Genomic DNA, 16,263 nt, shown 5'->3' on the forward strand with positions numbered 1-16,263 from the left:
TACAGTTCTGGAGGTTGGAAGTCCAAGATCAAAGTACCGGCAGGGCCGTGCTCCCTCTGAAGCTTCCAAGAAAGGATCCTTCCAGCTTCTAGCAGCCTCAGGTGTTCCTTGGCTTTTGGCAGCACAACTCTAATCTCTGCCTCTGTCTCCCATGGCCATGTTTCCCCTGTATTACCCTCTACTTACAAGGACACCAGTCACATTGGATTAAGGGCCGACATACACCAGGACAAACTCAATTTACAAGTTATAATAATAACTTAGTTATATCTTCACTGACCCTATTTCCAAATGAGGTCACAGTGGGAGGTGATCTTATCTTTTTTGAGAGACACAACTCAAACCATAACTGGGAGTCTGAGGTCCCGTCCAGCCAGAGACGTGTCAGCCTAGGGGTACAGCTAGCCTGGGTGAGCCTTGTGCTTATCTGTCTGGTTTTGCTGTCCTGTCTTCCCAGCTTGCATAAGCTTCCTCCTCACCACCTAACTGGCAAAGCCAGAGTTCCACTGATATGTATGTACTGACGGACCAACTCTCTACAGGACAGGTATGGAGGGTCAGACTGCCTTAGGGAAGAGCTGAGAAGGGGCTTGAGGGCTTCCCTATGGTCACGTTCTGGGGACAGGCTCCCTGGTGCTCAGAACCCTGCTCAGAGGCTACTTCCTGCACTAATGCCCCAGAAGGCCCGGGCTCCACACGCCTGTCACAGCCCTTGCTCTGCGGAGCTGTTGGTTTGTGGGGAGATGCTCCCCTCTGCTGGACAGAGGGAAGTCTGCTCTCCTTCCATTTCTCAGCATGTGTTTCCCTAAGTCGCAGGTTCACAAACCCATAGTAAAAACAGTCAGGGGCTAGAGGTTAGCAGGGCCAGTTCCCCCGTTATTCAGTGGGGAGACTGAGGCCAGAGAGGGAAAGGCCTTGTCTCAGGTCCCACAGAGACCGGACGTGCGCTGCCTTACTCCTACACTAAGGTCTGGGAAGCATTTCTTAGGATCCTGGGGGTGTGCGCTGGAAGAAAGCCAGGGTGGGGCTCCTGGGAAGTCTGCACACAGCTGAGCTTGGACAACAAATGGCCAGAGAAGGAGAAGGTAAAGAAGCAGAGGCATCAGAAAGCTAAACAGACCCTGACCCTGGGAAGACAGCCAGGACCACCAGTCAGTCCACTCACTCGGGATGATTCCCCCCAGCCTGTGTGTAGTCTAACTCCACACTCCTAAGAAGTCATGGACAGACAGAACTTTTGTAAATCAAATGCTCTTCTTACCCTCCCTCTCCTTCTCCTCTGTCCCAGATAACCTGACCATCTTTCCCACTTGTGACCCAGTGGTAGTACAGTAGTTAGAGCAAGTTTGCTGTTGTTGTTCAGTCATCCAGTCACGTCTGACTCTTTTTGACCCCAAGGACTGCAGCATGCCAGGCCTCCCTGTCCCTCACCATCTCCTGAAGTTTGCCCAAGTCCACTCCTGTAGCAAATACCAGAACGTATCATACCTCAAATGCAATGGAAACTCACTTTTTGCTGGTGTCAACAGATCATAGAGCTTATCAGAAAGGAGTCAGGGAGGGGCTATGTTCCCCATAGTCGTGAAGGGACCAGCCTCTGCCATCCTTAACACATGGACATTGAGACCCAACCAGCAGAAAAGGGAAAGGCATAGAGGATGGGACATAGGCTGGGAAGTGATGTACAACAAATTTTAGTCATGTTCGATTAGCTAGAACTCAAAGGACCTGGAAAGGACGAGAAAAAAAAAAAAAAAACGTCCAGACCGGGATTAGATGCTGATCTGATGGGAGGCGTGGCGATACAAGAATACACCTGGCAGACTTCCTACCACAGCTGCTACTCTTTGAAATCCTTGAGTCTGTGCCAAAAGCACGCCCCCTACAGGCTGCTCCCTGCCACTGACTGAGCGCTGCTGATGCACTAAGGCAGCTGGTTCCTTTGAGTACAGGGGACTCCTCTGCTATCAACTTTGTTCCTGAACTCCCAGGGGCTTTGCTGAACCTTCCTTAGACTACAGGGCAGACTAGGATGCTTCACTCGGCTGTCTCGCCCTCTCTCCTCCCCGTGGGGTCAGAGTTCCCTGTGGTCTGGTGGTTCTCCCGGCTTCCCTCACTTCCTCCATCTTTCCTTTCACATAGGTGCTCCCCCCAATAAAACCCTTGCGCGCTTCATCCTAGTCTTGACGTCTGCATCCTGGAGGACTCAGTCTAGCACGAGGGACTACTCCCTCGTATTCTGACTCCAGCTCTCTTTGGGGTCATTTAACCCAGGTGGTGAAGCCAGACAAGACTTGTCTGAACAAAAGACGCTCTGGGTAATCTCAGAACCTGCAGATTTTATATAGAGGTAGCAGGGGTTAGCATTTCAACATATTTTAGCCGGGGTGGTGTGTGCGTGCGTGCTAAGTCGCTTTAGTCAAGTCTGACTCTTTGCCACCCCATGTAGCCCATCAGGCTCCTCTGTCCAAGGGATTTCCCAGGCAAGAATACTGGGGTGGGTTGCTATGCCCTCTTCCAGGAAATATTCCTGACCCAGAGATCCAATCTGTGCCTTCTGCGCCGGCTGCATTGCAGGTGGATTCTTTAACGCGGAGCCACTGGAGAAGCCCCTGCCCGCCCCAACAGGGTTACTCTCCTTTTCTTCACAAGGGCTTTTACAAACCTTCTCCACCCTCCTCGTTACAGCCCTGCAACCCTCCTCTTCACATTCAACAAATGACTTACCTACTCCTTCACAGAAAAACCAACACAAGGGCAGTCCCTTACCCCTAAGCTTTGCCTGCTTCTCACTTTCTCCACCTCCTTCTCCTGTCCTTAATCACCATATTCATCCATAGGTCTAATCTATGGCCTCTGTTTTGGATCCCTGTCCTCTGATGCAGGAACCCTGCACCTCGCCCATTTTTTTTTTCTTCCCCACACTAGGAAATATACCCACTGGCTTACAAGTCCATTTTTATTATTTGCTTTTCCTGATTCTTCTTTGTCCTCCAACACAACTATCTATAGCATGTCTGATTTGCTCTGCCTTTAGAATAGTTCCTAAATCCAATCCCCTTTTCTCTAAAAAAGAGAGGATATAGGTTTATATATAACTGATTCACTTTGCTGTAGACCTGCAACTAACACAGCACTAAATCAATTATACTCCAGTAGAAACTTGAAAAGCCCCATCCTCTTTATCTCCACTATTACTATTCTGATCCAGGCAATCGAACAGGCAACTACAGGTAACTACCTCTAACTGGTCTCTCCATCTCCACTCTTGTCTCATTCTAGCTCAATCTCCACACACAGCCAGACATAGTAAAAGACACATCGGACCATTTACTCCTCTGCTTCAAATGCTTCAGTGACTTCCCACTGCCCTGAAAATAAATGACTTATTTTTACATGGCCAACAAGATCTACATGATCTGGTCTCTGTTTACCTCTCTGATATTATTTCATACTTCTCTCTTCACTCACAACATTCCAGATACATGGGTTTTCTTACTGTTCTTTACACAGGCCAAGTAGGTTCCTACCTCAGGGTCTTTGCACATGCTATTACCCCAGGTCTTCTCATGGCTAATTCCTTGTCATCTTTATATCCTTCAAATGTCACCCCCTCAGAGAGGCCCGACAACCTATCTAAACACCACCCTTACTCCAAGTCATATTTCATATAATTTCTCCACTTTATTATTTTTAGAGTCTTTATCACTGTCTGAAACTATTTGCTAGTCAGCTCATTTTTATCTTGCCAGTCTAGTCCCAAAGAACATAAGGTCCTTGTGAACAGGAAGTCTGTCTGTTCATTGCTGTCCATCCAGTGTCTAGGAACAATGTCTGGCACCTAGTAGGCACTTTGTAAATGTCACTGACTATGTGACAGGTGTCAGGGCTTTTAAGCAGCATGCAAGATTTGGGGGTGGGGGGTGACCTCTTTCTGCTGTGACATTCACCGAGCAAGTCTTCAGAAGTCCCTTGAAGGCCAGCAGTTTGGTCACTTGTGTGCCAAGCTGGAACACAGGAATCGTTTCAAAGACTAGGAGTCCCAGGGCTTGCATCCAGCCTCCCTAGGGGTGCTGCATAAGCATGTCTCACCAAGACGCTGGCACTGTGACCAGGTTGGTGTTTGGGAACAGTTGCTGGTCTCCATTTCTTGAGACTCGCAGACCTTGGTTCCCTGTCTCAGAGAAAATTCTGCCACTCTAGCCACTTCTGCTCCTCATGTTCCAAGCCCCTGGGTAGGCATCTTCCCCCATCACTCCTATATTAACAGTGTTGGAAGATAAAATCTTCCCTTAACTATGGAAAGGACTCAAAGAGGGAAGGAAAGGGCAGCGGTTCTCTTTCCTCCTGATGCTTCCACACCAGTAAACTCAAAACAAAAATTAATCTGGTGATAAATGACTCTGAAGCAGCCAAAAATATTATCACTCAGGACTTTTCCTCCTAGTTTTTGGAGGACAGAGGCTGAAACAAATCTCTGCTTGGGCAGGCTGGAGGTTGAGACAGAACTTTATTAATGACTCAGAAGCCAGAAAGGGCTTCCCAGGTGGTGCTAGTGGTAAAGAATTCGCCTGCAATATAGGAGATGCAGGAGACGTGGGTTTGATCCCTGGGTCAGGAAGATCCTCTGGAAGAGGGTAAGGCAACCCAGTCCACTCCAGTTCTTGCCTGGAGAATCCCATGGACAGAGGAGCCTGGTGGGCTACAGTCCGTGGGGTCACAAAGAGTTGGACACAACTGAAGAGACTTAGCACACACACATGCACACAGGAGCCAGAGAAGAGCCAGTGAGAGAGAATTAAAGAAGCCAACCCAGCTGGATCATAGCCGGTGTTCACTCCTCCTACATTTAGAATCTGTTTCAGGGCACCTCCCTGCTTTAGTTCCCACTACTGCTGCTGGCACCTAAGTGCAGAAGACCCATGAAAATCAAGCCTTGGAGTCCTCTGCTTCTCAGGGGTTAAATGTTTACTGAATGACTATTTGATAAGTGCCTGGCTCTTCTATAGCAAGGAGATTCATGGAGGACACTATAGTCACTACTGTGACACTCTCACTGTCAAAGCTTCACAAAGGTCCTTTAAAAGTCAACAGATTGGCCACTCACTTCTCAAGACAACAGATTTATGGTCGATTCAGGGAAGAACCCTATATTAGTCATCTGTTTTTGTATAACAAATGACCCTAAAATCTATCACCTTAAAAAACAACATTTATTACCTCACAGTTTCTGTAGGTGAGACATTTGAGAGCTATTTAGCTGGGTGGTCCTGGATTAGGGTCTTCCATTGGGCTGGAGTCAAGACATTGGTTGGGGCTGCAGTCAGCTGAAGGCTGGAGTGGGGCTGGAGGACTTGCTTCGTAGGTGGCTCACTCACTTGGCTTATGGTAGTAGGACTCATCTCTTCATTGGCCATTGGTACTAGTCATCAAAAAGCTGGAGAGGAGACTTCCCTGGTGGTCCAGTGGTTAAGATGCCTAAGGAAAACCACTTGGGAATTTCTGCTAAGGTCTTTGGGGACCTACTGAAGTATCCTGAGCAGAGGTGCATGAAGCACAGCTTTGCCTTTTAGAAATAATCACTGAGGCAGAAGTAGGGAGGATGAACTGGAGAGAGGAAAGGACAGATTTGGACAACAGTGGTAAGACTATCCTCACATGAACATGGATGCAACACTATTGATCGAAAGAATTTTAAAAATGTATAATTGTATCCAAAGTGTAGAGTTTAAACATGGTTTAATAAAAATCTAAATAAGACTATATCTAAAATTTTAAATTTTTTCATATTTAAAATTTTTAAGATAAATTCAAAATTACCTATTAAAATAAAGCCAAAACCTATGCTTAATAAATATCAAAATTTGAAATAAAAAATTTAAAAATACAAATAATTCTAAAATGTATATGGAAACACAAAAGACCCCAAATAACCAAAATGATTTTGAGAGAAATGAACAGAGCTGGAGGAATCACCCTCCCTTACTCTAGACCACACTATAAAGCTAATTAAAACAGCATGATACTGGCACAAAAACAGACAGACAGCTCAGTGCAACAGAACAGAGACCACAGATAGAAACCCACGTGCTTCGGTCAATGAATCCATGACAACGGAAGCAAAGCATATACAACAGGGAAAAGACAATCTCTTCAGTAAGTGGTGTTGGGAAAAGTGGGCAGCTACATGTATTAATAAAAGAATGAAACTAGAACATTCTCCCACACCCTATTCAAACTTAAATTAAAATGTATTGAAGACTTAAATGTAAGACCAGAAACCACAAAACTCCTTGAGGAAAATATAGGCAGAACACTCTGACACAATTCATAGCCATGTTTTTTTTTTGGATCTGTTTCCTAATAAAAGCAAAAATAAACTAATGGGACATAAGTAAACTTAAAAGCTTTTGCATAACAGATGAAACCACTGACCAAAAAAAGGCAACTTACTGAATGGGAGAAAATATTTGCAAATGATATGACTGACAAAGGGTGCATATACAAAATATATAAACAACTCATACAAGTCAACATAAAAAAAACTGATTAAAAAATGGGCAGAATAACTGAACAGAAATTTTTTCAAAGAGGAAATGCAGATGGTCAGCAGGCACATGAAAAATGCTCAACACTGCTAATCATCAGAGAAATGCAAATCAAAACCTATCAATGAGATATCACCTCACATCTGTCAAAACAGCTATCATCAAAAAGAATAAAAATAACAAATGTTGGCTAGGATGTGAAGAAAACAGAACCCTCATACATTGTTGGTAGGAATTTAAAGTGAGGCAGCCACTGTGAAAAACAGTATGGAGTTTTCTCAAAAAAACCTAAGACTAGAACTACAATATGATTCCACTCCTGCATATATACTTGAAGAAAAACCAAAAAGACAAACTTGAAAAAAATACCTGCACCCCAGTGTTCACCGAAGCATTATCTACAATTGCCAAAATACTGAAGCAACCCAAGTGTCCATCAACAGATGAATGGATAAAAAGAAGATGTGGTACATTGGAACACTACTCAGCCATAAAAAGGAATGAAACTTTGCATTTGCAGCAACATGGATGGACTTGGAGGATATTATGCTAAGTGAAGTAAGTCAGAGAAATACTGTATGACACCACTTATATGTAGTATCTACAAAATAAAACAAACTAGTGACTATAACAAAAAAGAAACAGGCTCATGTACGGATGTGAGACTTGGATCATAAAGAAAGCTGACTGCCAAAGAATTGATGCTTTTGAATTGTAGTGCTGGAGGACTCTTGAGAGTCCCTTGGGTTGCAAGATCAAACCAGTCAATCCTAAAGGAAATCGACACTGAATGTTCAAAGCAAGGACTGATGGGCTAAAGCTGAAGCTCCAATACTTTGCCCACCTGATGCAAAAAGTTGACCCATTGGCAAAGACCCCGATGTTGGGAAAGATTGAAGGCAAAAGAAGAAGGGGGCGGCAGAGGATGAGATGGTTAGATAGCATCACCGACTCAATGAACATGAATTTGAACAAAGTCTGGGAGATGGTGAAGGACAGGGAAGCCACAATGAATTGGACAAGACTTAGTGAAGGAACAACAACAAATAAAATACAAACTAGTGGTTACCTGTAGGGAGAGAGAAGGATAAACAGGCAATATAAGGGCAAAGGATTAAGAGTATGAACTATTATGTGTAAAATAAGCTATAAGGATATATTGTACAACACAGAGAATATAACCAATATTTTATAAAAAGCTGTAAGTGGAGTGCTGTTGCTGTTGTTTAGTTGCTCAGTTGTGTCCAGCTCTTCGCAACCCCATGGACTGCAGCACGCCAGGCTTCCCTGTCCTTCACTGTTTCCTGGAGTTTGCTCAGACTCACATCCATTGAGTCGATGATGCCATCCAACCAGCTCACCCTCTCTCACTCCCTTAAAAATTGTGAATCACTATCTTGTACACCTGAAACTTATATACTATTGTATATCAACTATACTTCAATTAAAAATATAAAATTACCTATTAAAATAAAGCCAAATAAAAATTATAATTAATAAATATCAAAGCTTGTACTAAATGAAGTCTCATCTAGCAGGTGCCTAATATTTAAGTTTCACATCAGCTTAACAAACTTAAATATATTCTCCGTGTATAAACAGTCATACTACAAAGACCTACTGTATAGCCCCAGGAACTATACTCAGTATCTTGTAATAACCAGTAATAGAAAAGAATCTGAAAAAAAATATATATATGTATGAATGTATAACTGAATCACTTTGCTATACACTTGAAACTAACACAACATTGTAAATTAATTATACTTCAATAAAAGTATATATTCTATCCCCCAAAATTAAATCTTGAAATAAATGTTTTAAGAATATACATTATTTAACATTCTGTACCTGCTCTGCTTATGCTAAGTTATGTGTACTTCTCTAGAACCACAAACTGAAAGAGGAAGAGAGGTACTATGAAGTTTTCACAGTTCTGGGAAAGGTGACTTCAGTCTGTTGAGCCTGTGTACTCTTGTATACTCCTGGGCACGGGTCCTCTTTGCCCATGACCCCTTTCATTCCCTGGAAGACTTGATTTCCAGGCATCTTCCTCACCTCCTCCACTTTGGACTAAGGTGTGTACCGTTAGTTTCAGGAGATACTGTCAAAGCCGTCCTCCAAAGTCTGTACCAATCCACATTCCCCTCAGCTGTGTGGGAGTGTCCCTGAGCATCTCCTAGCATTTTCCATCATTTCCATTTTAGGCATTCTAGTGTGTGTGTGTGTAATGCTATTTCTAAAATTAACACATTCTTTATTTTTCTATTCTCTCTGCGGAAACAGAATCTAGCTTTTTCAGCCAACCTGCCCTTGCGGCAGGAGGGAGAGAAGAAGCCACTTCCAGAGGGTCCATCATCTGGGGCCTAACCATGAGTCAGGTCAGCTGAGGCAGGGCCAAGCAGAGGGAAGCCGAGGCACTTGGAAGCTCCTCTCCACTCCCTCTTGCCTTTCCTCATCTTTGCTGATTCAAATCTTGTTCGCCCAGCAAAAGATGGTCAGCACTGATTTTCTCCAAATTAAGTCCATCATTCTTCTCCCTTTCTTCACCTTTTGTCTTGACATTGGGAAGGCATGGATGGGTGAAGATGAACAGATCATTCACTTCTCTTGATGTGTTTCTTTATCTGAGGATCATCCGAGCTTGGGCAACACTAAGTCTCTATCTGTTTTGAGTCTACCCAGGTACCAGTGGTAAAGAATCCGCCTGCCAATGCAGGAGACTCGGGTTCCATGCCTGGGTGGGGAAGATCTCCTGGAGGGGGAAATGGCCACCCACTCAAGTATTCTTGCCTGAATAATCCATGGGCAGAGGAGCCTGGCGGGCTACAGTCCACGGGGTCGCAGAGTCGGACATGACCCTTTAAGAACCAGGGGGCGAAAGAACAGAAACAGAAGTGTGTACTCCTATGGGTCGGCCAGAGCGTCAGTGTCCCTGTACAAGCCTGTGCTCTGAAGGTCCTCGTGAGTTTCAGTCCGCGTGTCTCGGACAGGGCTGAGTCCTTAAATGTCCACTAACGCACTGTGCAAATCTGTTTGCCGGGGGTCTACCTGGGACCCCACAGCCCTCTTGTGCGCCCAAGGCGGCTCAAGCCCTTTCGGGGCTCTGAATGATTCCGGGTCCTTCCGGGGTTTTGTGTCGAATCGGCCGGTGGCGACCCGGCGCCGCGTCGCGGGGTGGGGAGTGTGCGGCTGCGCGCGCCGCGGCGTTTACGCTGCGATTTCATCATGCTCCCTGCCCGGCCGCGCGCGCCGCTTCCGCCGCCGCCCCCTCCAGACCTCCCAGCGCCGCCGGCTCATGCCCTCTCTGCGTCCGGCGCTGCTTAGAGCTGCCCTCGCCGCTCTGCTGCCGTCGCCGCCGCCCGGTCTCCCGGCCCGGCCTCCGCTCCTGCCCTGCCGGCCCATCAGCAAGCCCGCCCGCGTCCCGACCTGGTTCCCCGCCGCCGCCTCCCGGAGCAGCATGGACGGCGCCGGGGCTGAGGAGGTGCTGGCACCTCTCAGGCTAGCCGTGCGCCAGCAGGTACCGGCATTCTGCGCTTTGCACTCAGCCCCGGCTCTCCTCCCTCCTGGTCCCCTCCTTCTCATCTTCTCTCTCTCTTTTTCCTGGGCACCGGTCCACCTCATCGATTACCCGTCTCTTTCATTCTCTGGAAGCCCTTGGTTTCCAGGCATCTTCCTCGCCTCCTTCACTTTGGACTCAAGTCCCCGCGTGCTCCGGCCACCTTCCCTCCCGTGGATCCCTCTCCTCCCCTCTCCTTGGGTGACTCCCGCGGATCCCTCGACATCCTGCGTCCCTTCTCTCGCGATCTGTTCTCCTTTCCCAGTCCTTGTTACTGCCTTGCCTCTTCCCTCTCCGATGACGCTGGGATCTGTAACCCTTAGCTTCTCCACCCTGTTCTAGCTCAATAACCTCAATTTTATTTTATTTTATTTATTTATTTTTTTAATAACCTCAATTTTAGATTTCCTGTCCCTGCTATGTTCTTTGTGCTTCCTGGGTGGCGAGATTCCTAATTCCTCCCTGGTCAGTTACGAGCCGAAGAAGCTGCGGGTTCTCTCTTCTTACCGCCTGACTCTCTTTTTTTTAATCTTTGAGATGCTTTAAATAGTGTTTCTTCCTTGACATCTTCATTCGGTGCTTAGTTAGCCGAATGGTCCGCTGAGAAAGTAAAATAGTTGAGACCTGGATAAGGGGAGGTTTTGAACTTTCTCTCTTTCCTCTAATAATGTGAGTTCATCATCCTTCGCTCCTGTCATTTTCTGGGTTCCGAAAAGACCACTTGAAACGAGTGAACTTTCAGATCGTAAACGTGAGAAGCTGTAAATGTTCCTGAGTTACTCGGTGAAGGCAGCCATCCTTCATATGGAACATTTTGAAATTTGATTTTGCGGAAGGGAGGGAGGTTTCATGGGCTGGAGAGCTTGGTGGTTTAATCCAGGCCTCCTTTTCCTAGGGCACTGCATGGACATCAGAATTTAGAGAGGACAGGGTATTCTCACATCCAGTCAGGTAGAACCAGAAGCTTGGAATTGAACCCCAAGAGTAGATGACCTAGTAGGAAGCACAGAACGGGTTTCTCCAGCACCGGCGCCTGATGCAATAACTTGCCTTGGCTACGGAGGGTGGATCCCTCTCTCGGAAATAATTCATTGGGGCAGTGCTGCAGAAAATTCGGCAAATTCTGCCACTTTATCTACTTCTCTCTAGTTTGAGCCTGATTGATTCTATCCTATTTAATTTTACTGTGGGCTTAATTTATTCTTTTTTCTTGGTATCAGAGCTTTATGAATGCATATTCTCCATCTTCCTCCACACACCCTCCTTAAATACAATTAAGTGTGATTCCTTTGTCTTTTCTGTCTCAACTTTTTTTTCCCCCCTCTTTCTTCATATCCTTCACTTTAGAAGGGAGAATACATCTAATTTGGGAAAACGCACACCCAAGCCCCTCCCTCTGCCACGTTACCCTGGAACTGCAGTGCACATTATCCATCTGTAGCAAGACTCTGGAACTAGTTAACTGAAGTACACTTTGATGGGGGAATAGCCTTCCGCTATTATTACTGTCTTGTGTATTGTTTGTGTTGGCTTGATTGCTAGATATTTGGCGCTTCAAGCTATTTTCCGAATATGTAAGTTAGTCTGTCAGTTTGTGTTTTCTTTTCCTAATTTTTCAGGACCACACATAAATCAGTTAACTACCTGGGACTTTGAATCACACTGCTTTCAGGGTCAACTGGAAGGGAATTTAAAGATTATCTGGTTAACCTTTTTTTTTTTTTTTTGCTTTCGAAGAAATGAGATACAATTTCCACTGTGAAGTTTGTGCAATTGAAGGCATCCTTGGAGTGGGATTTGTAAGGTGCTTAATAACGGGTTTCGTTAGTGGCATGTGTTTTGGATAAATAGCTAGTTCGTATAAATTTGCCAATCTGGTATGCCATGTGAATGCTGCTGTTTTTTTACAGATTTGGTTTGTTGATTGGCTGAAATGTGTTTCACCATGGCATATTCTTAGTTATTTCCTGAAGAATTTAGTTTTGGAGCTTGTAAAAGGGCCTCAGAGCATCTAGAAAACTGTTAATTGTTTGATGAAGGACACCCTAGGGCATTGAGCTAAAAACAAATTGGAAATTAGCATAGAGTGGCCAGACTTTATTTTGCCAGGTTTGTTGTTGTTTAGTTGTCAAGTAGTGTCATACTCTTTTGTGACCCCACGAACTGGAGCCCACCACCAGGTTCCTCTGTCCATAGGATTTTCCAGGCCAGAATACTGGAGTGGGTTGCCATTTCCTTCGCTAGGAGATCTTCCTGACCCAGGGATCAAACTCGGGTCTCCTGCGTTGCAGGCGGATTCTTTACCACTGAGCTACCAGGGAAGCCCCATTTTGCCAAATGAGGGCATTTAAAAAAAACAAAGCAGTGCAATCAAGAAACTACCATCTGGTTTCCCCTTTTATTTCATAGAAGAAAATATATTTTAATACCTAAGAAAGGACAGGCCATAACTCGGAATAAAGAACAGTCTTTTATATTTGAAAAACGTTCTGATACATTGGCACCACAACCACCACCATGCTGATAAACATATCCTGGAGTGTCTTGTTTGGGAAGTGGCTCTAGGGCAGTGGTTCTCAAAGTGTGGTCTGCAAACCCTTGGAGGTCTCCAGGGTCAAAACCATTTTCATGATAAAACTAAGATGTTATTGGCATCGTTCACTCTGTGGACATTTGCACTGATGGTGCAGAGCATGGTGAATAAAACTGCTGGCCTGTAGCACTTACCAAGTAAGGGCCACTAAACCTTTATATTCTCTACCACATTGTCACACTTTGAAAACAAGCAAACAAATCCTGTCTCAGTTTCGCTTTAGAGTGTCCTTGAAAAAGCAGTAAAAATTACTAATTTTGTTAAATTCAGACCTTTGTGTACACATCTTTTTAATATTCTGTGTGACAAAAATAGGAAGTATGTATAAGGCATACTCATGTATGTTGATTGAGGAAAAGCACTTACGATTGAGTTGCAAAAATGAAACATACTAAAATGCCTGATGAGTGTTATTCAGTCTTGGGTTTTGGCATTCATTCATTTTCTGTAAAATGAGTGAAGTAAGACTGTCACTTCAGAAAAGCAACTGACGGTATTTGTGGCCAATAAAGTCAGTCTTGGGAAATGTTAGAGCCCTGGATTTTTCTCTGCTTTGATTTTCTGAACTAAGAGTGCCCATTAAAGCTCTTGCTTAATCCATCAAGGACAAATGATACATTTATGAAGTTTTTGTCAATAGTTGTAAAACACTTGGGAATCTGAAATTAGTTTATTAATCTTAACAAGAACCCTCTAGGTCCATAGGTAGAAAGTTAAAACATCATTAAAAGATAATGTTTTCTTGTTTTTCTTGGCCTACTGAATATGCACCATGATATGTATGAAGGATGAATGAAAAAGGTCTGTTGGAATGATTTCTCACCTATAATTATTTCATTTTATAAACACAGACTTTTAGTTCTAATCTATGTCTTTATGGTAAGAATTTATGCAGAAATTAAGCTTCTAGTTGATGTATCTTAAAGGTAACTTAGAAATATTGATATTTCACATTGATTTCATTCAACACACACACAATAGTCTGTGGTGAAGAAAGAGGAGAGAAAATAATTAGAAATTAGGAATCCGTAAGTACTTTCTTTCCATGTTTAGATCAACTGCAACTTTTGTTTTCAGAATTAGATCATTATAAATCATGGTTTTAATTATTCCATTATTCAGAGTAAACTCGATTATTTTCTTTTTTTAAAAAAATTTGTTTATTTTTTAATTGAAGGATAATTGCTTTACAGAATTTTGTGGTTTTCTGTCAAACCTCAACATGAACCAGCCATAAGTATACATATATCCCCTTCCTTTTGAATCTCCCTCCCATCTCCCTCCTCATCCCACCCCTATAGGTCAAATATTTTCTTAATTGAGATTTTTAGAGATGATTAACTCAGCATAGGATTCCTGACTCTTCTACTGCTTCTGTTGATAGTGAGCCTCTCCTGGAATGTATGTGTGCCTCATTCTATGCCTGAACTTTATAAAACAGAAAAAATGATTCAGGAAAATTAATTTTAAGTTCTTCTTACCTTTACCAAGCACTTGCTTGCCCGGTGCTTTGAAAAGCTCCAAAAGAAAACATGGGAGTGCCAGCACTTGACACACAAAGGTGGGTATTCAGAAGAACTGTTTACTTCTTTTAGACGTTCAAAAGAACTGCTTGCCACCCTCTTTTCAGAACACAGACTCTCATAGGTTCTTATACCCATCAAAAAGCACTGTTAATGAACCTTTACGAGATAAGTGTTCTGACAGGTAGAGCAGGGGAAAAGAACCACTGAATGTGTAAAGACCAAGCCAGTAGATCTTTACCAAGTGTTAAGTGCTTGGGAGGGTGCTAGGTTTAGGTTGTGATAGCAGGCAAGAAATATTTGAGTGCCAGAACTGACATTCTAGGTTCCTGTCTTAAAAGAGCCTGCCGTATAATGGCAGGGACAAATAAAATGCATGTAAATAAATAAGCCAATCCATTGATGGGGTCATGTCAGGTATTGTGTGTGTTAATAAAGAAGTTAAAATTAGAAGGTGACTGAGGATGTTGCTTTTGCTAGAGAGGTCAAGATAATAAAAACTGTTAGTATAATAACAGACCAGACCTATTTGTATGTAATAAGAGAATGAAAAGAAGAACCAACTCAGTGACTCTCAACAATATCAGACTCAGTGTCCCCTTTTATACCACATATTTTGAAATTCATTACTACCCTGTAATGAAATTCATGCCTCAGAAATACAATATTTCATAGGAAAACTGTATGTACACATAGTGCTCTAAATGTAATACAAATAAAAAGTAATTTATAATAATATGTATTTCAGTACGTAAGTTTGGGGGTATGACTCCACTGGAAGTTTTACTGAAGTAAGCAGATGCTGCTGTTGCTGCTGCTAAGTCGCTTCAGTTGTGTCCGACTCTGTGCAACCCCATAGATGGCAGCCCATCAGGCTCCCCTGTCCCTGGGATTCTCCAGGCAAGAACACTGGAGTGGGTTGCCATTTCCTTCCCCAATGCATGAAAAGTGAAAAATGAAAGTGAAGTCGCTCAGTCGTGTCCGACCCTCAGCGACCCCATGGACTGCAGCCTACCAGGCTCCTCTGTCCATGGGATTTTCCAGGCAAGAGTACTGGAGTGGGGTGTCATTGCCTTCTCTGAAGCAGATGCTTATACTCCTATACAGATTTACTCTGAATGCAGTTGCTATTAATGCACACTGATAAAGATATATTGCATTGTTTACTCAAGGCAGCAGCATAGCCGGTAGTCACATGTCTTCTTTGTTTTTTGTTTCAAACAATAGCAACTTTCTAAAATTCTGAACAAAGCAAGGTATAGTCTTCTTTTTTATTTTTTTAGTTAAGGTGTAGTTTATTTGGGGGCTTCCCAGGTGGCACAGTGGTAAAGAATCAGCCCGCCAGTGCAGATGATGCAAGAGACACAGGTTTGATCCCTAGATTGGGAAGATCCCCTGGAGGAGGGCATGGCAACCTGCTCCAGTATTCTTGCCTGGAAAGTTCCATGGACACAGAGCATGGTGGGCTACAGCCCATGGGGTCGCAAAGAATACCACACAACTGAGTGACTGAGCACTCATGCATAGTTGATTTTAGTCTTCCTTTAAAATACATTTTCCTGGGTGCATCCCTGGAAAATTCAGTGTATGTTAAACTGGGGAAATACTTCTCGTTTATAAGCAGAGTTAGGTTCTTAGTTCAGATCATTTTAAACAGCTTTTTTGCCTCCTAACTGGGACATTCTGAAATAGCATGAATTACAGGAGAGGGGGTTCTGTTCACTGAATGAGGGAAGTAGGCAGGAGTTTGGGAAAATATCCACAATGGGGAAAGGATGATGGTAGGCCCCTCAAAGGAGTTGGGGTTTTAGAAAGAGAAAGGAGGAATCAGTTTGAAAGTAGAGGGTGTTGAGGTCCTTTAATGGACCGGAACCTGGTGGTCCGGAGTTGACCATAAAGTAAAAGAGAGAGAGAGAGGCTGATATTCCTTGGTTTACGCAGAAAACCGATAAAATCCTAGATACAGGGCTTGTGTCGCTCACAAAGGCACCTGGCGCCCTCTCGAGGGGGTGAAGGCACAGTTCGCCTTCTCAAGAGGGT

At 43.9% G+C, this 16,263-nt stretch overlaps 1 protein-coding gene across 1 annotated transcript in view; it reads left to right on the plus strand.

The window, feature by feature from the left end:
* Positions 1 to 9,758: 9,758 nt before the first annotated feature.
* Positions 9,759 to 16,263, plus strand: part of GARS (glycyl-tRNA synthetase) — a 53,711-nt gene continuing 47,206 nt past the window's right edge. Inside the window, exon 1 of the mRNA XM_027539451.1 lies at positions 9,759 to 10,068. Within this exon, the coding sequence (XP_027395252.1) occupies positions 9,847 to 10,068 (222 nt within the window). The 5' untranslated portion in view covers positions 9,759 to 9,846. The remainder of the gene's footprint in view (positions 10,069 to 16,263) is intronic.

The sequence above is a fragment of the Bos indicus x Bos taurus genome, chromosome 4 (assembly GCF_003369695.1).
Source record: "Bos indicus x Bos taurus breed Angus x Brahman F1 hybrid chromosome 4, Bos_hybrid_MaternalHap_v2.0, whole genome shotgun sequence".
Taxonomy (NCBI): domain Eukaryota; kingdom Metazoa; phylum Chordata; class Mammalia; order Artiodactyla; family Bovidae; genus Bos; species Bos indicus x Bos taurus.